Source organism: Xiphophorus maculatus, chromosome 13 (genome assembly GCF_002775205.1).
Source record: "Xiphophorus maculatus strain JP 163 A chromosome 13, X_maculatus-5.0-male, whole genome shotgun sequence".
NCBI classification, from domain to species: domain Eukaryota; kingdom Metazoa; phylum Chordata; class Actinopteri; order Cyprinodontiformes; family Poeciliidae; genus Xiphophorus; species Xiphophorus maculatus.
The window spans coordinates 28468449-28490544 of record NC_036455.1 but is presented as its reverse complement, the minus strand read 5'-3'; the positions used below and the strand labels follow the sequence as shown (position 1 = coordinate 28490544).

Here is a 22096-nt window from a genome sequence, read left to right as displayed (position 1 = left end):
AGATAGGAATTTCTCAAAATCCTGGTAGTCCTAGTGTTTATCTTTGTTTGATATTTCTAATTTGTCTGATATTTTCAATTTAAGACAAAATGTCCACAAAAATACCGAAAATCAGCAAAAGAGGGAATGTAAAATAGACCAAATTCTCATTTTTAGTATTGTATTTGAATATATGAAGCATTAATTAGTTCTGATATTGATGCCTTTTTAAATTACTTTCCAACAGTGAAGGCTTCACTTTTTACATGAGATGCAGACAAAAAGGACCGAACATAAAGCATATAGAAATAACAGTTTTTTTCCCCCATCTACATTTTTCTTAATAGACAGGAGAGCAATTCAGCCACAAGACATGGCGGCTTTTGAGTAATGGATATGACTCACTTTTTCTCGACTGGAGGAACATGCCCTCCGCCTGCGCTGTTCCTTTCTCTCCTCCTACACCTATAACCTGCCTGCCGACCGTATCATATTCATCGCTTCTGGATTTAGTCGAGTCGTTCCGGCCAAAGCAGGAAATCACTAACACGAGTGGAAGTAGAAGAGGCAGCAAAGGCAGCAAAATGGATAAATTAGAGAATGTCCTTGAGAATATGTGGGACGCAGTGGGTATTTCATTTTGAAGATGCGCTAATTATAACTATAACTTTTAATGCCTTGGATACCATGTTAAGATCCCTTCGAATCATTGACATCTCTGGTAAAGACGTGTAAGCAGTCTTGAAATAAATGTTTTCCTCAAGGTGGTAGTACATTCTGACAGAAAACACATTTTTTAACTTAGTATATTTATTTAGTGAGGGGGAAAAAAACACATGTCAAGAAATATTTGTTTTTCACACCCAAATATTGTGGGTCATTATCCTTTTGACTCAGCTGTGACCAACCTTAGATTTACTGCAGAAGCCAGCAGATTTTTTAAATAAAATTTGCCAGTATTTCAATGAGTTATTGATATCAAACACACAAATAAAGGTCCTGGGAACTTCGGAAGTGAAACAAACCCAAAGCATCTTATGACGTCCATCACGTTTGAGATTGGCCTTAAATTTTCATGTCCACATCTTTTTGTTTAAGGAAAGATCCATCTGGAGCGCAAATTTAGTCTCATCTGACGAAGGTATACAAAGTACTAAGACAAGTACCTATATTTGAAATATTGCTTCAAAACTGTTAGACATAATAAAGCTGCTTCCCCTCCCCCACATGTTGCTGAGCTACTAGCTAAAAGAAGGCTACTACATGTTTCTCTTGATATAAATCTAGTTTATATCAAGAGAAATGTAGACAAGTTTAGCTCTTTGGAAATACGTAGTTCCAAGGGCATCGACATCATTTCACAACACTTTAAAATAAAATTGACATTTTACAAGCCCATTTCTTTTAAACCGTAAGCTTCAGGCTAGTGCAGAAAGCCTGAATAATAATCCAATAAACACTTAAAATTTAAAACTACTAAATTTAACATGTTTTATTCTAAATTTTTCCGTAGCTCTTCATTTGAAAGCCAAAGTACGCATATATACAGTATGTACGGCTACTATGTAAAATGCTATTATTTCAATAATAATTTCCATTTCAAATGACTAATAAATATGTTTATATATAGCTCACACCATTCATTTTTGTTTTCAGTTTTGCACAAGTACCATGATTTTCTAACCTTTTCACAAGGTTATCATACCCCAAAAATGTCACACTCACCCATGGACTGTTCACACTCTAGATGTGGATATGTGTGGTTCATAGCTTTTATTCTTGTCAATTGTCTGTAGAATTAAATTATTGTTTTAAACAATATACACTGATGTGCTTCTTGGCCAGGTCTCCTTTGAAAAACAAACTTCATCTCAAGGGACTTCCTGGTTAAGGTTAATTAAGTAAAACAATTTAAAACATATTATTGCTGCTTCCTGGACTTGCTAGGATCTAAGATTAATTTCCCCACAGTCGTGTTAGGAACATTAATAGTTGTGCCACTTGTAATTTGTTAAAAACAATTAACTCCTAATATGAGATTTTTTTTTTTCTGAGTAAACGTTGAATTTCTTTTTTTTTTACCCCTCCAGGGAGTCTTTTGTGGGCTCTAGTGTCCCTTATATGACAGTAGGCTGACAGGAAACGGGGAAGGAGAGGGGGGAAGACATGCGGCAAATGTCGCCAGGTCCGGGAGTCGAACCCGCGTCGAGGACTCCAGGCCTCCAAATACGGGTCGCGCTAACCGCTACGCCACCACGGCACGCCCAGTAAAGGTTGAATTTTTGTGCCACTGCATTAAAAGAGGAATTCACCATGGTGCTGCAGATTAATGTGGAAGCTTCTGTTTGCTTCCTCCTCTCTCCAGTAGTTCAGAGTATATCATCTCTCTGATCTGACATCTTTAATTTCTTTATTCAAACACGGGAGGATTTCTGCCTGTCTTGTCAGGAGTCGTGGAGGAGTTCCACCGCTGCATGCAGCAGTTCCCCGAGGAGCAGCGCCCCGAGGATCTCCGCCCAGCCGGGCCCCATCCTCCAGAGGAAGAGGGGTCCAAAGAGCCAGAGGCGCCCCACCAGCTGCTGGCTACAGGGCAGCTCCACCCATAGTGCAGGACACATACGGTGAATATGTAAGTATTCTGACTTTAGTGCTATCACTCATCACTAAAGTAGTGCATAGTAGTATCAGTTCTTATTTATGATGGCGAATTAGAGCCATTGTAGATAGAAAAAAAGGAGTAAATTTCGGCCAAAAAACTCAGAAATTTCTGAGCTCCAAAAGTTTACAATTTCCAAGTAAAATCTCAGATGTTTTGAGATTAATTTCAGAAATTCTTTAGAAATATCTTGAAAATGTATGGATTTAAAAAGTCACAAACTTTTTAGAAAAATAAAATCTGAAATTTTAAGATTAACCTCAAAAACTTTCCAGTAAAATCTTAGAAGCCTGTAAAGTCCTTGATTTTTCAAACTCAGAAATTTCTGAGGGTTTTTTTTCTGGAAAATTTTTGATATTAAAATAAGAAGTTTCAGAGTTTTTTTGTTTTTTTTTCTCAGCAAAATTTTATCTTGTCAAACTCAGAACTTTTCAAATTTTTCTAGAAAATGTTTGAGTTTCTTGGCAGAAATTCACAGCTTTTTTTCTCTCTCTACAATGGCCCTAGTACACCGTCACACCTCTTCCATTGCTGTTAAAAAATTTTCAAAAAACTTTTTTTGGGTACCAACAGAGACCATGTGACAGTCAACATCATCATTTGCATATTCTACGCATATGTAAAGATATGTTTAACTTCTCTTTCTTGTCATAGCATCATTGCAGTGTCATGTAAGTGAACCAAAGCATTAGTTTGTTGCTCTGATACTTTGCTGATGATTTTGATGCTGGAGGTGATTTATTGTGGAAACTACCATACTACATACAACGCATTATGAGAAACCATGTCTGTGTAATGTGGGTGAAAGGTTTTCTGTAGGTTATCTAATATGAGCCAGACAGAGGTCAATTTAAAAGGCGCAGGCCCCCAAACGCATCACCATATTTCACTTATTGTCCTGTTGGGTAAAACGTGTTGCATAAAGAACGTGTCGGTGGTTTTTGTGGCCGCCGTAGCGATGCGGCCTTGCACCTTACCTGCACTCTCCTGTGAACCTGTCAGCAACACGAACAGTCTGCACTGTCAGGACGAGTTCCCTGGAGAAGCCGGCACCAGCGCAGCACATTTAGCAGAGAAGAGGTGGCCGGCGCTGGGAAATTGCCCCGGCAGCCCAAACCTAACCACATGTGACAGGTTTATTCAAAGGGTTGTGATTCAAATGCGTAGAGGTCATAGGGAACGACTCCAGGACCAGCTGTTTGCCATCATTGTCACAGTTGTAAACTGCATCCCCCTGACACCTGCACCTGTGTGTCTGCTTGGGGGGGGATAGACCCTCGCCCTCCCCCAAAACATCTGCCACATGATAAATCTCACCACATCACTGCAAATTACTTGCTGAATGAGTTGTTTTGTGCTGTATGAATACATCACTGTCTGAGGACAAGGGCTCTCCATCATATGAAGACAAATAGACTCTTCCTGAGATGCTGCTTTATTCCCCTTCCATCCTTGATTTGTCAAAGCCTAATAGCTGCTCTCATACTTATTGCTCTCATTCTTTTTTTTTTTTGCTGAACAGTGTCATCAAATACAAATTCTCATAATCATGTGAAAGTGCCTTTTTCATCTTAAAGCTGCAGTATGTGACCTTTATTAAAAAAAATTGTTTCTTACGCACTTCTCACACCCTCCATCTTCCTCTCTGCTGGGCTGCAGCTGATTCACCACAACATAGAGTACCATGAATGCTAAGGCTAGTTAGCATAGCCACCGGTGGCGGCGAATAAACTGTTTAAGCTGTTTCTCTACCATTAGCACATTGAGAAGCATACTCGAGTATAATTGACAGCATTAAGACCCTCCTCGCTCTGATTGGTTATTTCTGACAGAGATACATTCCTGCATTGGGAGGAGTTGGAGCAGCTCCTGCTTTTAGAAAGAAAGTGAGAGTAGATATAGTTGTGTAATTTATTAAGTCATCTTGCTTGAGAAAAGAGATTTATTTATCTTGTGTTGGTAAAATTTAAATGAAATGTGGAGCATAAATGCAACAAAAAGCCTCATGTTGGGTGAATATTTTTGGTACGCATTCTAGATGGGTTTGAGTTTATTAATTCACTTAAATTCAGTCAGATGTTGTTATGCTGTGATCCAGACTTGGAGGCTCCCATGAGTCTACAGTGGTTAACTGTGAGTGCAGCCAAATCTCATTGAATGTAATTCATTAGGTGCTTGAGATCTCTGTCTTACCTGCTGCTAATCCTGTTGAAGAAGGATTAAACATGATGTAATTCTCATTTTGGAAATTAGGCTGCATAACATATTACCTGTACAACTGTCAATATAGGACACGATGTAAGGGAGCTTCATAGCAGGAGCAGAGGCTATCTGTAATAGAGTAGGTGTAATTTGTTTTTTGTTTGTTTGTTTTTGTTCACATGGAAACTTAATTCCTCAGAGTGAGAAAACCGAGAAGTGTGTGACGCATGTGGGCTGCGATTGTTTATGCTAAATCCTCCAGATATGGTAATCCTCTGTAAGAGTTAGGAAAATTTGCTTGTCATTGGGGCATAAATCCATTACTCCCCCTGAAGCTCTTCCCACCAATGCTCCTGTTCTGCACAGATCCCAACATTGTTAATTGAATTCATCTCTCAGCGACATTGCTCTTGATGCCATTTTAATCTATATTGGATGTAATGGTTAGGAAAATATGTTAGATAGTGTAATGAAAAAGCTGCAGCCAGTGGGTGTGGGAGCAAGACCAGCCAGTGAAGATAAGACTTAAACCTTTTGAAAATAGACAAAAGCTGGTGATTTGTAAAAACTGCTGAAAGGAATTAATTATTTTTTAGCAAGAGTTTCTACTAGAGCTTAGCCACTTCAACAATTTCCTAATGCTTTCATTATAGATCTTTTTAGTACAAATTCATGTTGATGAATCAGCCATGAAATGTGAAAGAATATTCTCAGGATTTTCAGTTTCGCTCCAGGAGTGAGGAATGAAAACCTAAATTGTAATAAAAAAACAAGTTGGAATATACATTTTCTTTATACATGTGATAAATCTTTACCCTTGTTGACCTAACCCTAGCCTCACTTTGGATGCGAGACAGCTTAATATTTATCTTGCCTGCCTCCAAATTTTATTTTACACTTTCTACCAATGTGACAGACTCATTGATCAGCCTGCTCTGCTGTTCCAAAGTGTCGAAACCATTGTAAACGGCTTTTGTTGGCCTAATACTTGTTCTCCTTAGGTCATAAGACTTCTCTCTGTGATCCTGCTGGGGTAAGCCATTTCTAGATTGGACTCTTGGCCAGTTTTCTTGACCAAACACTTATTTATTCACTAGTGAAATTAAAGTTACTTGTTCATGATTAGAGACGGACTTGGGAAAGAAAGTCAAGGCTGAAGGCATTATGATCTCCTGTAGAGATCTGTCTAACTTTGTTATGCTACATTTGGTGAGAAAAACTAAGAACTACGACGATCTTTGTCCAAAAAAAAAGGACTTTGCTCTTCTACAGACTAATATAAGCAAGAGTTTGATTCATGCAATCAACCACAATGTTAAATTACTTTCTTAATGCTAGAAAACATCTGGACACTGACAAAGGATTTGTGGGGTCTTTGATTGCTTTGTGCTAAGTGGTTGCTATTAGGTCCTGTTGTTGAATTTGTGGTGTATTCTCTAAGTCAGGTTGACTTGTGGAGGGGTTTTTTTGCTGGTCGGAACATATTGTATAGCATAAGCAGTGTTACTGAGTGTACCTGTTAGGGATTAGACTGCTAAGGCTGCATATCAAAGGTCAGTTAGAGCCATCATAATGTTACGTGACTTACACGTGAGTTTTATCGGATTGCCTTAAAGTTATGGATTGTAATCCCAGTAGAAAACCAACTTTCCACCAAATTTTAGTTTTCTGTTAATACTTAGCAACACATTCTTTGCCAATAGAATAGGGATCTTTGCCCCTGATTGTTCCTCCTACAGTTTCTCTAGATGACGTTTCTCTAACTCTAGTTCTCAAGAGTCAATGAACTGCAACTTTTAGACACACCTTTGCCCCAACAATCAGAATTAATAGACTCTCCTGCCATTAGGTTCTGCAGAATTTAGTCAAAATTTTGCTCTCCTTGCACCTGCGGACTGTGCTTCTGCTCCTGCTGTCTTTGCTGTGTATGTTCAGCAAATCCCTCCTTGCCCTTGGCTTTATGCTTGTTACGAATGTGTATCTAGCGGCTGAGCAGGAATCAGAAAACTAAAAGGTCTTGCTAAACCCCCTCACTACCAATCAGTGTCGGCTCTATAAAGAATGTACTTCACAGATTGACAAGTATGATCCAAAGGACTTTTGATCTCATCACACCACAGTATAGTTCCAGATAAAGCTCCTAAATCTTGACAACCTACAGTTTCCAATTAGACACTACTTTTCTGGCAGGAACATGTCTAATGGCTGTCACAGAGACCCCAAAACCTTGGGTCCTACACTAGCTTTATTTGTAACAGTTAGACCCTTTGAAACTTTCTAATACTTCTTCCAACTGCCAAATTTAATCTATGCACAGGTGTTGGTAGGAATGCTCTTTCAGCATTGACTATGTCAGCTTGGCTAGCCCGCAGGCCTCCCTAAAGATTCACAACGCAAGACAGAAGGTGATGATTGATGCCTTTCAGTGTGCAGATGCGTTTCCGCAGGGCTAATTCATTAATGACATGGATTAATACTTGGCAGACATCAGGAGACTTTATTTACAACCCAGCTAACATCAAAAGCAAAAGGCAGTAAAATAGCAGGAGGAAAGACATTTGTCAAGCATTATGCAAGGAAGCGATATTTCAGCTTGATGCATGGGCTTTTTGGCCTCCGCGGTCTCTTGGCGTGGGTATTATTTCTACCCTTACAGCAGGAAAGCTCAAGCAAATTCCAGCCTGTTCAGCTTTTTGAAATGCATTGCCAAGACGAGCCGAATAAATGACACGTAGATACTGTGGGGAAAATGTAGATCAAGATTGATGGCTGAGGCAAGAAACTGCTGGATTATTTGTTCTCCACAGAGCAGTATCTCATGGGGGTTGTCCTGCCCTTGTCCTTAAGTAGCTAAGAGCTCTGTTTAGCAGAGCTGTAGCGAGTTAAGACATTTCTCTTTGCGCAGATGGTGTCATTATTTAGTCATCTGGGACGTACAGCTCTCTCCTTCTCCTTTTCATTTGATTAATTTGCTCACTTTGTTTGCAATTGAACCCCCCCGTCTTCCCTTTTTGAGCTTTTATCACCGACTACCAAGCGTGTGCAGTTCATAATAATACATCTATGATGTGAGAAAAGTGAGTTGCTGAACTCATTTGGATTTAGCACAGGCCACAGGGAGCAAATCCGGCGCCTGAAAAGCCTGCGCCGAGTGTCAGTGGCATCCTATCTGTTACAGCGGTATTGTAGCGCACAGTGGAGCGGCTGTGATACTGGTGTTGTAACATGCAGTGCCAGACCCTCTGCTAGTCTTCAGCGGCCTCAGAGGCCAGTCCTTATCTTTTAACAACACGCCTCTCAGCCATGCTCTGGCATACAAATGATAGAGTCACTTAGGGGCTGCTCTCCTTCTCCCCTCTCCTTCTCATCAACCCCTTTCACTGTCACAATAATCCTCTTTAGTGCTGGAAACACGTTGCTGTTGCTCTGAGATATTTTGAGTAAATGGTGTCCAAATGCAAACACATCAGATGCTATAATAGCTCGGCTCGCGCCGCCGCTGCTGTCTGCGCTCTATTTTAAAACGGACTTTTTCCAAGCCGCGGATAGGCGAAGAAAAACTTTGAATGTGCCACTGTGATTTATAAACCAGCCATGTGTCTCTGCTCAGCTTGCTTGTAACTCAATTATAGAGTAGCTGCTCACACAAATGGCAATAACATGCCATTGTTAAAGTTTAATGTGGCACTTAATGCAAGCTACCCTCTTCCAATGCAACTGGACAGAATTCAGATTGAGTAACCAGTGAGATGAAAAGAGCACTTGGATACCAGTAATGAACCATGGCTTGCATTAAAATTTATTAGGATGTCTACCTGTCTAACCAACACTTGAATAGCTTGTGTCGGCCATGTTTAAATGGCATATGCATTGAGGAATACGGCAATATACTATTATACTACAATACAATATTGTTCAAATAAATCTTAATCCCTTATAGCCTGAAGTCATTTATGCTTTTATAAAAAAAATAAAATGTAGGCATGTTAAAAATTGGCATATGGGCATAACGGTAAGTAAACAAACCTTACAGTCTCAAAGACATACAGTAGATTATTATTTTATTTATGATGACATGTTTATTTTCAGTCCATAACGGTTTATAATCACAGTATTTCAAATGCAACTTAAGAGCCCATCCAATCACTGAACAGATGCTTAGAACAGATAAATGTGTGGATGTGCCAAAACTTTCTCCAGCTGAACAGAAACAAAACTGAAGTTATTATTTTTGGACCAAAAGAGAAATGATCTAGAGCTATAGATCTAGAGTTATAGATCTAGAGTCAATGCACAGCTTCAGTTATTACAACTAAAAACCAGCGATCAGCCCGAAACCTGGGAGTAGTGATGGACTCTGACCTGAACCTCCAGAGCCACATAAAGACAGTTACAAAGTCGGCCTTCTATCACCTGAAGAACATTTCCAGGATTAAAGGACTAATGTCTCAGCCAGATCTAGAGAAACTCATCCATGCCTTCATCTTCAGTCGTATTGATTATTGCAACAGCGTCTTCACAGGTCTGTCCAACAAATCAATCAAACAGCTGCAGCTGATCCAGATGCTGCTGCTGGCGTTCTCACTAAAACCAGGAAGATAGAGCACATAACACCAGTTTTAAAGTCCCTCCACTGGCTCCCTGTAGCTCAAAGAATAGACTTTAAAATACTGTTGTTAGTTTATAAATCACTGAACAGCTTAGCACCACAATACATTAAAGATCTGCTGCTGTTGTATCAACCTTCCAGACCTCTCAGGTTCTGGTTCTGGTTTTGCTCTGCATCCAGAACCAGAATCAAATGAGGAGAAGCAGCTTTCAGCATCTATGCACCACAAATTTGGAACAAACTTCCAGAAAACTGTAAAACAGCTGAAACACTGACTTCTTTTAAATCTCAACTAAAAACCCACCTGTTTAGGATTGTATTTGAAATGTGATCAATTACAAATTTATTGATGGAACTTGACTTAATGCTGTGTTTTGATTATTGATTCTATATTGCTTTGTGTTTCTGTGTTTGATATGATGTAAAGCACTTTGAAATGCTTTGCTGCTGAAATGTGCTATACAAATAAAATTTGATTGATTGATTGATTGATTAATGGGCTTGACACATCGCTCCCTTTCCATGCATTTCCTGTGGAACTCGTGCGACAATCGCTTGCCCTGGTCCAGCCAATCAACCAGCGAGATTCATTCATGTAAAATTTGTGCACATGCGGGCTAGCAACATGACACAAGAAAGTTAAAAATTGTTCAGCTTTTGTTCCCATTGCGTCCCAAGTGTTGGGATAACAGTGGAATAATCCCAACCAAGAGTTGTTCACACTCTGGCCACTAGATGGTGGCAGACTAATCCCGATCCAAACCTTGTTGTGTATATACTGCTGTGGACTCCCAGTATTTGCGGAGGTTAAGATCCACAAACACTCATAAATAGTTAAATTCTCAATACCTGAGATTTCCTCTAAAACCTGCCTGTTTTAATAGTTAAAACACCAAATACATTTTAATAAGCATATATTCACACAGTGGAAACCATCTTAGCAACACCATAGATGCTAATTGAGGATCAGTGGCAAGACTAACAGAATGGCTTTCAGAGACACTCCAATCACTTAAACTCAGTTTTTTTTTTTTGATCCAGTCGCAGGATAGTTGTGGTCGTGTCAACGTAAAAATAAATTCATGCAGTGTGAATTCTTTTGCAATGCACCGTAGGATAGAATTCATGCATTCCTCTCCTTTAACAAACATTAGTGAAACGGTGACCTGAGTTCAGCTGGCTTGTAGTTTTCTTATTTATTTCTTTTACTGCTTTTGAGTAAAATCGGACACATTTGTAAAAGCTGAGTAACCTCGCTTCAACATTGATATTAGAAGTTGACTGAATCCGGAGACTGGAGGTTCTATCACTCACATGTTGGCTGGGTAAGTCAATGACACGTATGGCCTCATTGACTTTTAAGGTGCTAACAACCCTACAGGAGGTAAATTAAACTATAAATCCCAACCAGACCTAAAAAGAAGGCCTTATAAACGACTGTAGGAATGTAAAGAATAGAAAACATTAAAGAACTTAAGTTAATATTGCCCAGTTTAGCTCAATGGGTTACGTCTACCAGTTGGAAATTCAATGTGGATGTCTTTACCTACCAAAATGCCTTGCTAATGTTGAGATAAAATTATATTCTCATCTCGTAATGTTAACTAAACTCATGTCAAAATTCTGGACTGTGGCTTGTTATGGAATATAAATCCACCCTGTAGCAGTAAAAACTTGTTTTTGTTGTGTCATGTGTAAGTGATTCTGATTTGCTCATGTTCTTATACCCAGCTATGAAGATGTGTGCTTGCACCTCTACGGTTGTTGATGTGACACCCAGACTAACCTCATAAAACCTAGACGTACACATGAAAGCGGGCGGATGATGTTTGCTGTCTTAATCCCCACTCCTGTCCTCATGTCAAAGTGTCCTTGAGAAAAACGGCGAACCTCAGTAACCTGGGGCTTCTGCAGTGTTGTGTGTGGCAGCTTGCCACCAAACACAGTAAGCGTGTCACTGAATGGATAAATGAAATGCTAATCTAAATGCTCTTTGTGTAAAAGCCCTACAGAAATGCATTGCAGCTTATCCTGCATAGAAGAAATTCCCTAACTCTCACTTCTAAGGAGAAACATGTGTTTAATCAATTGTACAACATGGCTATAAATAAAAAAAATAATTTTAAATGTCAAGATTAAGTTGCAAAAATCCCTTCAATATGAATTAAACCTTGTAAAAAGTATTTACACCCCTTGAACTTTCTCATTTTGTCACTTTTCAACCACATATTTCAATGTATGATGCATCTGGAAAGTATCTGGAAAGCTCTGTGGGTAGAGTAATCGTCTTGTGATTGGAAGATTGTAGGTTCCATTCCATGTTCCACATGTTGATGTTCCCCTGAGCAAGGCACTTAACCTCAAACTGCCTACTGATCTGCATATCAGTGTATAAATGTGTGAGTGTTTTTGATTTTGAATGGTTGAATGTGACTCTAGTGTAAATCACTTCGAGTGGTCAAAATGATCGGAAAAGCGCTAAATGAGTTCAGTCCATTTACTTCACTTTTTCCACATTTTGTAATGTTACAACCTTACTCCAAATTTTATTCAATTAACCTTTCCTCAAAATTCTACACACAAATACTTCTGTATGACAATGTGGGAAAAGTTTGATTGTTTCAACATCAAGATGTTGTTTTAGGCAGTCATTTGAGTTTTAGTCTCAGTCTTAGTGTTTTGGATGACAAAATAACTATTAGTTTTAGTCAGTGTTAATCATTTCTAGATGGGATAGATTTAGTACAATTTTGGTCAGCAAAAACTTCATAAAGTTGGTTCAGAAGCAAGTATTAAACTTTGCAACTTAAACTTAGAGTGGTTCTGAATCCACTCCTTTGAAATCTTGGTCATGTGTTCTGGGTCATTGTCCGGCTAAAAAATGAACCGTCGCCACACTTTGAGGTCAAGAATGTACCTCAACAGGTTTTAAACCAGGATTAAATTGCATCCAGCTTTCCTTCTATCCCAACTTGTCTGCCAGTTCCTGTAAAACATCCCCATAGCATGAACTGCCACCATCGTGCTTCACCATGGGGGCGGTATTGGCCTGGCGATGAGCCATGCCTGGTCTCCTCCAAACATGACACCAAAGAATTCAATCTTTGTCTCATCAGACCAAAGTATCTTGTTTCTCCTGGCCTGAGAATCCTTCAAGACAAACTCCAGATGGTCTGCCATGTGCCTTTTATTGGGGAGTGTCTTCCATCTGGCCACTCTATCACACAGGTAGATTGGTGCGTTGGTTGTCCTTCTGGAAGATTCTCCGCTCTCTGCAAAGGAAAGCTAGAGGTTGGGCAGAGTGACCATTGGCTTCTTGGTCACCTCCCTGACTATGACCTGTATCCTTTTTCACCTTAATGTTGTCTGCTACTTTGTGGTGGTCTGTAAAAAAAAATCAAATTAAACTAAAATTTGTGGCTGTGAGATGTCATAATGGAAGAAAGGAACTATTCTATATAGTATATTATAGAAATCGAGTACCTAAAGGTTAACACAAATATGAACGAAAATGGTGTTTTTATTACCTTTCCTTTAAACATTTTCCTCTTAATGATGCTGTCATTATACGAAACAAGAAAAGTTTGTGTTGTGACAATACACACTATTTCAGTAAATTACAAAGACATTGCTCGCTGCACAAGAATGTAATAACGCACATATGAAACAGTCACATTTGATTAGGTTTGTGTGTTTTTTTCTGCTGCTGTGGGAAATTGATTTCATCGCATCCAATTTAAAATCAAATGAAAGCCGGCAGTTTGAAGGCGTAGAAACTCTACCTTTGTTGCAGGACCCCTGCTGGATCCTCGCCGATGACCTGATACTCGGACCACAAACTTGAAATAGCGTGCCATTAGAGCTGAGATGAAGGTTCCTGATACGAGTAGCTCAGGTTGGTGGACTGACTTCAGCCCACGCAGCTCATTATTTTTAATTAGCCCCACCTTTTCAGCTCGTCTGTTTTTATGACAGAGCGTCATTAAGCACCCGAACGCTGACTTTTAAATACAATCAGACGTTTGATGTTGAGTTTAACACATCAACTGACGTAGGTCTGCAGCCAAGAAGCACGGATGTTAAACTTTGAGATTGTCTTTGTAAAGTTTGCTCTCACTTATTGTTTGGACAGACTGGAAACTTCATATGTTGTCACTAATTGTCTGTCTTAAAGCCTTTTTATGTAAGGATAAGGTAATGAAGCAGAAAAACTTTTACATCTAATGAGCTGTAGAAACCTGACATTACTGCTGCATTTTTCTAAAGTAATCTATTTCCAAACAGAAGTTTGGCCACACAACAAACTTTTCAAGGCTCGCTGGTCAATTGTGAGTGATTTTTGTGCTAGTTATTCACTGACTTGCTTATTTAGCAGATACTAGAACTTTTATTATATTGATCATTTATATATTAGTGACTATTTTATGCATATGTTGCCTATAAATAAATATAGAATAGCAATGGGCCTATTGTTTCATCCAAAATGTTTTGAAACAATGACTCATGGAAGTTTTAAAATTCAGATTATCGAACTTCCTTCCTAAAATAATGCTAATGCTAAGATTAGCACTATTTTAGAAAGAGAGTTGTTTTTTTGTTTGGTTGTTGATTATGTTTGTCCTCTGTAATATTGTCACAGCTAGAGACTCTAGTTTTTACATTTTTGGGTTTTTTGTTAAAGGCAGAAAAAGGTTCAGTATCGGCTTCGTTGTCTGGAAAATGTAATTAAAAAACAAAATACGCCTACAGTAACACAACCTTACTTCTTATTCAGCCTCTGTGATTCCTATCTTTCAGTATTCACAGCCACGCTTGTTGGTTCCAGGCTGCACAAGGTATTGCATAATAGAGCTGACTTTAAAACAGATTGAAACAAGGCACTTTTTAAAGGAGATAAATAACACCAGGCATACCTTTGACAAAAACACACATTTTAATTCCACATGGAATTACATTTCTGACATGAGACGACAGATTTGAACCATTTTTCAGTTTGATATTTTGTAGCATTTTGTTGTAATTTCTACATCAGAAATACAGTATCTGCTGTTACCTCTACTTGGAGAACATCTTCTGCAAACTTAATGCATCTGAAGCCGATTCCAGATATGCGATGTGGATTGTTAATGGTTTTGATTTAACATGCATTTTGGCACATTTATGGTGTTGTTCTTCACAGCCTCAACTGTAGTTCATACTGTACAGTTAGAATCGAATACAAACACACAGCCACACACACACACAACACACATATAATGGAAGCAATTGAAGGTCATACAAAAACAGGTTATTATTACATCAATTTAGCCTACCTACTTTGATTCTGGATTTAATAAAGTGAATCACAAAATCTCCAGATAGACTTTTTGTAGAGCAAATCTACACTGGCATATCTACCAACCATCTTGTCTATGTGGTATATCTGAAATTCCAAAAGACAGGACATGTAAGAAAGGTAAAAAAAAAACTGCATATAACGAATGTTTAGGCCTGTCACGATAGCAAATTTTGCTGAGCGATTAATTGTCATACAAATTATTGCGATAAACGATAATATTGTTTGAAGACCTTTTTACACTGATTTAATGGAAATGACATAATAATGCATGTGATTTCTTGCCAAAGTTAGATACACTTTATTTTCAAAAGAACACTAAACACTGGAACTGATAAACAAAATAAACAAAACAACCAAAAACGAAAATAAAATGGTCTCCATTAACAGAAAACGCACTGGAAAAAAAAAACTAAACAACATAAAGCCAAAGTGGAAATAAAAACTGTATTCAACCAAAAGAGTGCAGATTATGAAGTCTGTATATTATGTTGCCCTTCAGTTAATTAGATTTAAATAGAGAAGATGGGCACATCGACTACCTGATGCAATAATTCACACTACATGATTTATTGCTCCTATTTTTCCCCTTAAGACAATCTTAGAAAGTTGGTCTTTCTAAGATTGTGTGGTGTGTTACGGTAGATCGTCCTCCGATCTAAATCAGGGGTTTTTCCCCGACTGGGATGTTAACGCAGCCTGTTGAATGTGACAGCCAATCAGAAAGCTGGATTCTCCTGAGCGCTTTCTGAGGGGACATTACGGAGGGGAATCCCAAACAGCTGACACGGCGCAACCCGAAGTCCAGGACATTGGAGATGATATGTGGAAACAACATTAATGTTTATTCAACATGCAAAGAATATAGAAATGACAAGAGGAGGAGTTGGAGCGAAATTGCTACCGCAGTTGATAAACCTGGTAACTTTTCAGCTGTTCTTCGTTAACGTGATGTAAATAGGTTCTAATGATTTTCATTCAGTCAGGACTTTACTCTGACACTAGCTACATGCATTGCAGGTAGATTGTAGTAATGCATTGATTAATGCCTGGGTTTAAAATTAGTTCACTGAACTTGTAGCCATTATTTTGTGCCCATTGTTGGACACCACACGGCAGGACCGAACCCGATCGAACCGTTATACCTAGGATTTCTGTCCTAATGTGTGGTCTGTCAGGTTTTGAAAATGGGCCGACAATCGGCCCACAGCTCTAAGGTCATGTTGTGCGCTGGGCTTTACACTGAGGAAATGAGGAAGGGAGGGTCAGTGGAGAGCACCGGAGTTGAGCCTTTTTTCATTCAGTGTCATTAACAGAAAGAGAAAAAGGCCGGAAGAGACGATAATGCCGATAATTAAAATGACATCGATAGTTTTAATTTATTGTACGATTAATCGATTTATCGTTTATCGCGACAGGCCTACAGATGTTCTTCACTTAGGTTATGTTTCTGCCACCAGTTGTTGAAAAATAGTAAAATGATTCTGTAGACAACATCTTCCATGTTGATAACGCAAAGACTCTCAAAAAGACCTACTATATGTGAAACCTCATGTCAGCCTTTATTTTGACCAATCCAACACTAAGCTCTTCGAAGACAACATGGTTAAAGTGTGGGTTTTAATACTTCAACGTCATACTTGAATGGATAAGGTTCTGAACATAAAAATCAATCAGTTTTTGGAAAAATCTCCAATATCACCATCAAGAAATTGAAAAAGGAAGTTCACACTCAACTTTAATACAGTTTAGAAGTATGACTTGTAAATGTTGACTTTATGACCAACTCTTGAGTCAAAATGAAAACTTTACATATAGCTAACAGTAGCATAACAAACTACTTGGCATGTAAAAGGTGAAAGCTTGATTGAACAAAGTCATTCTCTAATGAGAACAAGCTTCATTAACACAACCTTTTGATATTGATATTGTTATACAGCATCATCTTATCATGTCTTCAGAGGAACAGATTCAGTAAACTCTGAAAAGGTTGTTTACTTCAAAATGGTGATCACAATATGTTGAAAGGAAGCTACATGTTTCACCAAATGTTTGATTAAACTACTTTTTTCTGAAAAAGACTAAGGCACAGCTATTTGGTAACAATATTTGGAATTATGTACATTGTAAAAGTAAAAAAAAGACATAAATAAATCATCTAGTGACTTCCCAAAGCAAACTACCCAGTACGACTGCCAAGTCATTTTAACTGGTTTCCAGCTAACAGACTACATGAGGACAGCGGCCATCTTCCTCTCCAATTTGAAAAGCAATATCTGAGCAACTGTTGAACCAAGTCAGACTACATCCGGGTTCCACACACTCAATTTTTAGAGGATTAAAGATAAAAGACTGGATTCAAATTCCTTCATTTGCCAAGTGCATGTTTCTAATCAGGAATTAGAACCTTTGTAATAAGTGAGTGATGAACAGTTTCTCCTTCTCGCTAAATCTTATAGATATTTGCTTTGAGGATACAAATAAGGGGCAGATGGAATTAGCCTAGAAATGAGAGCGGGGTGGGGTATGAGAAATGTGTCGCTAGTATTCGACGTCTTTTTGTGGAACATAAGTCCCATTTATCACTAAATTACAGTGGGCACAGGGCTGGCTTACTTTGATTCTCTTCTTGTTGGAGTGCAAAGGGATGAGGGTGACTGTAAAAAACACAAGCAGATCTTTAAGGCTTGTCTTTTGAGGTGTTGGTGTAACGTAGACCCAGGGACACTGGCAGCTTTTCTAACAATGCTTTATATACATATATATGTATATATATATATAGACTCATTCTTCCTTAATTTCCAGGTAATTAGCTCTAACAATCTTCCTATCAGCTATCTGAATAGCTGTAATACCCCTGGTGAAGAAAAAGAAAAAGCATCCCCGCAGCATGGTGTTACCACCACCGTGTTTCACCAAGGTGTTGGCGTACAGTTACATTTCCACCACACACCAAATATTCAGAGGAAATATAGAATTTTTTAGCAAAGTGCTTCCTCCTACATGTGTCACATTGTTTCACACACATAACCCTTGCCTTCAGATTCTCCACAACTTTATCCCTGATCTTTCTGCTGCGTTGCTTCATGATGTGTTTTGTTCACAAGTGTTCTCCAAAAAGCCTCCAACACCTTCAGACAGACTCTGTTTACTAATGAAGGGTGGTGATTTTAGTGCTCTGCACAATTTTCAGATTTTGAATAACTGATTTGTGTGGGGGGGTGAAAACCAAGAATTATTATTAATATTTTGCAAGTCACTCTGCAGTTTGTGGGCAGGTAGATCAGTATCTATAAATGTATTAAAAATGCAAGTAAGTGATTTATTAGCCATAATTTTAAACCCATTATAATTGAAGGCAGAATCCTAAGATATATCAGCGTTACATTAAAAGTAGAATTAGATGCTAAGTGACACAGCTGTTCATGTACCACCGCTGTCACTTCTTTTCACTCAGATGGTCATTTGAGCTTCTTTTCAAATCTTGGTTGCTGTTTTCTTCTTCTTCTTTGCACTTCTTCTAACTAGATCAACGTTGTTTCTGTTAACTCAGGATTATGATGACGGCTACGGAACCGCTTACGATGACCAAGGGTACGAGTCTTACGACAACAGCTACAGTAATCAAGGACAAAAGTAAGTTGCTGCATTTTTTTAAATCAAATTATCTTCATTATAATTTGTTCTGAGGATGTACAGTTAAGTCCAAAATTATTCACACTTCTGGTGGATTTTGATTTATTCAACAGAGATTTGTATCTGAAAGGAAATTAGACAACAAAAAAAAATTTGCAAAAGGGGCTTAAATTAAAAAAAGTTTATATTTTATTGAAAATGGCATACCAACAATCATTTTTACCCTATTTAATACTTAATAGAAAACTCTACAGTTGTCAAACTTTTTCTGAATAGCTTGTATTCATGTTTTAAATGGTATATTAATGAATTTAGCTTTGGTGATCAGCTTTAGCTGGAAGGCCTCTTTGCCATCACCCTAATCAGGTTCAAGTAAATAATCCAACTGGGTCAGCTCCAAAATGTTAAAATTCCTTCCTTAAATCTCTGCATTTTTAAATAAATCCTGCATCAAATATCAGATAACTTGTTCGACCTCTATTCAGTCAACATGATTTCAACTATAGAACTTTTTACCTGCAAAGGCATTTTTGCAAATAAAGAATTTTAGCTGCACAATGACAGATTGAGGCAATTTCAGAGCAAAGAATGGAAATGAAAACTGGCTTTTATATGTTAGAAAGAAAACATAAGATATCTGGCAGCAAAACTATACAATAAAATAGTCAGTTCTGTCAAAGTTATGAAGCTGTTAAAAAGGATTTAAAATTGGAAATCTAAATTACGGTTTCTTCCAGTCGATGCTGAAGCACTTTATGCCTGCCAGCCGCAGTGCAGATAAAAAAGGAAAGGTAAAAAAACAACTTTAAAATCACCTGCCTCTTGACTTTCACCTAAAAAATATTTGGTTTTATTGAGACCCAAAATGTCCCACTGCTGTTAATGTCATAGCATGTATCACATCTTGTGCTGCACTGCCAAATACAACAGTTACCTGAGGTATTCCAGCTAATAATAATAATAATTAATAATAATACATTTAACCTGTATAGCTTTCCTAAACACCTTACAAGAATCAAGTAAAATTACAAACAGAACACCAAATACACCAAACAGTCATAAATGGAGGACAGAAAAGTCGTTCTGTGATTGGCTTAATAACCCCTCCCCCCAACCATAACCATAACTTGATCATACATCTTGTGTAAACTCAGCAGATCAGTTCAAGAACACTTTACTTTTTCCTTTTCAAAATTCAGCAACGTAACCTGGTTTGTATTCACACTAGCTTAACTTAATTTAAGACTAACACTTCAAATGCCATATTCACTGAGATAATTTCACAGTATAACTAACACCTCACCTGGAGCCCTGAAGCTCCAGCCACCTCTCCATCGTTCTGCTCTGCCCCTTGCTCTGCTGTCTGAGCATCCTATGTGAAAAAGTATTACATAATTAACAGACCTATTCTACCTCACATTCAGTGCTGACCTTACTAAACACCGGACTTTACAACAAATGCGTTGCGTGATAGATATCTAACTTATGGGTCCACTCACTGTACTTACAGCCGAGGTAGCGAAATAACTTCTAATGTCTGTCGTCCTTTTCTTTTTTGGTGGCGACATGGAGACTCATAATAAAAGTCAAACTCAGAAGGAGACGCGTTCACTTTCAGCACCATAGACCGAGCTTCCGTTCCGCGTGTGGCCAGCTGGCCGCCGCCTGGTGCAGCTAATCAAAGAACGTAGATCCACGTTCTTTGAGCCAATAGCGGGTCGTCATAGTTCATAATAGCGAATTTTAAAATGAATGCTACCACTGCGTAGTATATTGAAATATTAAACTAATCAGTGTAGATTTTCGTTTATTTTGTTTTTGTTAAAAAATATTTATATATTTTTTTAATTAATATGGCAAAAATTGGTCGGGACTATTTTATATCCCTTGAATATCGGTCGTGACATGTCACGGCCGTCCATACCCAAACCTACGCCCATGGTTGATAGGTTTGTACAGTCAAGGTCCCGGCCAAAATGTGAACCAGAAACCTTCTACCCTTCAGACAGCAGAGCCACCAAAACCTGACTTCTAAGGTTATTTTGTGTCATGGTCTGTATATTTTGCCTTTTAAAAGAAATGGCATTAACTTTTACACATTTCTTCCACATTAAAGTCACAGACATTGTTCTATTTCCTTAAGAATTTACTGCATCGTTGTGAAATGGAAGAAACAAGATGATTTTGAAATTCTTTTGCTTCTAAAAATGACAATTTAAATAGGCCATGCATTTGTTTTAACCCTCCCTAAGTAAACATCGTTAAGTCCGGTTTCTTCTGGAAAACCACAAACATAACTTTTTATGGCCTCATTCATGCCACTCCTTTCTGAAATACACAAGCCACATCCAAACAGTTGTTAGCATACGTTGCTATACGTTTTGATTGTAGCCAGTAAACAGATTTAATCATCATCTTTAACCGTATCCAGAAGTCATATTTTGTCCTCTAATCTGTCGCATAAAACCCCAATTAAATGTATTGAAGTTTATGGTTGTAATGTGACAAAATGTGAAACATTAAAAGAACATAGCTAATTCTGCTAAGAACCACATAACCCCACGTCCAGCAGATTTGGATTTCCTAAATTCACGGTTGTTTTTTTTCCCACTCTGATTTTATATGAGGTTATTTTTTTGTTTTCTTTTTCCTCTGTGCATTAACTTCTGTCTTAAAGAGTTTCTAAACAGCCTAAAGGCACGCACTGAATCCTCATTTCGGTATACTTATGTGTCTCAAAGGATGAAGTGTTTTATTGCAGATCAGTTTAGGGCAGGGAGCTTTATTCATTTATGGCATTTAGCCTCGTGTGAATAACAATGATCACCTAACGTTGATATTTTAAATATAGTTTCAAGACTGTTAAATAAAAAACAATAGAAGTCAGTTGGTGACATACAGGAACTACATATGTGTCGTTTTGGGTGAAGTTATTTGGAGTTTTAGTCATTTGTTTTCATCAGCTCACAAAATAGATGTTCACAAGTTCTATTTTATTCTCAAGTCTTTGAGAGATAAGTGCAAGTCAAGTCTCAAGTCTTTTAAAAACATTCTAAAATTGGATTTATGACACTTAGTCAAGCTAAAACACTGAACTGCTGCTGAACACTTTTTTTTTTCTTTAGCCTAAATTTGCAAATAAACACTGTAGATTTTTTTAATCTGGCTTTTTAAATAACTTCTCTAAATTATGTGTGACAATTAATACAATATATCATTGAAACCACTAAAAACATCCATATTTATTTACCTTCAAAGAAAAATTATAGATTAACTTAAAATTAGTTAATCCTGTATGTTATTCTGAATGAATAAAACAGGAAGTGGTTTTGTTTTCGGAGAACAGGGAGGATCCGTCGAGAAACTTTACGGAAAACCCATACTTGCATATTGTTACCGTGACAACCAGTCATTAGTATACCCTACAGTGACTTAAATAGGGAAACATTAATTATCTAGTCAGACAATCAACACTTAGCAGCTCACGTTCACCCCGTGAGATAAAGACTGTTCATTGGACTCCCAGAGCCAAAGTCCTAGTCAAATCAGAAATCCTTGTTTTAGGAGCAAGTCAGAGTCACAGACTTTATCTCTCAATAAAAAGTGAAATCTCACATTCTTATCTCACACATCTGAGAAAGAAAGAGGTTCAAAAAGTTGAGCTTTGTTGCTACCAAGA

The 22096-nt window shown here is 38.0% G+C and overlaps 1 protein-coding gene across 2 annotated transcripts in view; it reads left to right on the top strand.

Annotated features, from left to right (window-relative positions):
* khdrbs3 (KH RNA binding domain containing, signal transduction associated 3) overlaps positions 1 to 22096 on the top strand; it is a 166649-nt gene that overhangs the window by 121056 nt on the left and 23497 nt on the right. For both annotated transcript variants that reach the window (XR_002753714.1, XM_023345173.1), the window contains exons 6-7: positions 2428 to 2608; positions 18335 to 18417. Coding sequence is in view for 1 of the 2 variants with exons in the window: in XM_023345173.1 (XP_023200941.1) it covers positions 2428 to 2608; positions 18335 to 18417 (264 nt within the window). In the remaining variant the exon portion in view is untranslated. The remainder of the gene's footprint in view (positions 1 to 2427; positions 2609 to 18334; positions 18418 to 22096) is intronic.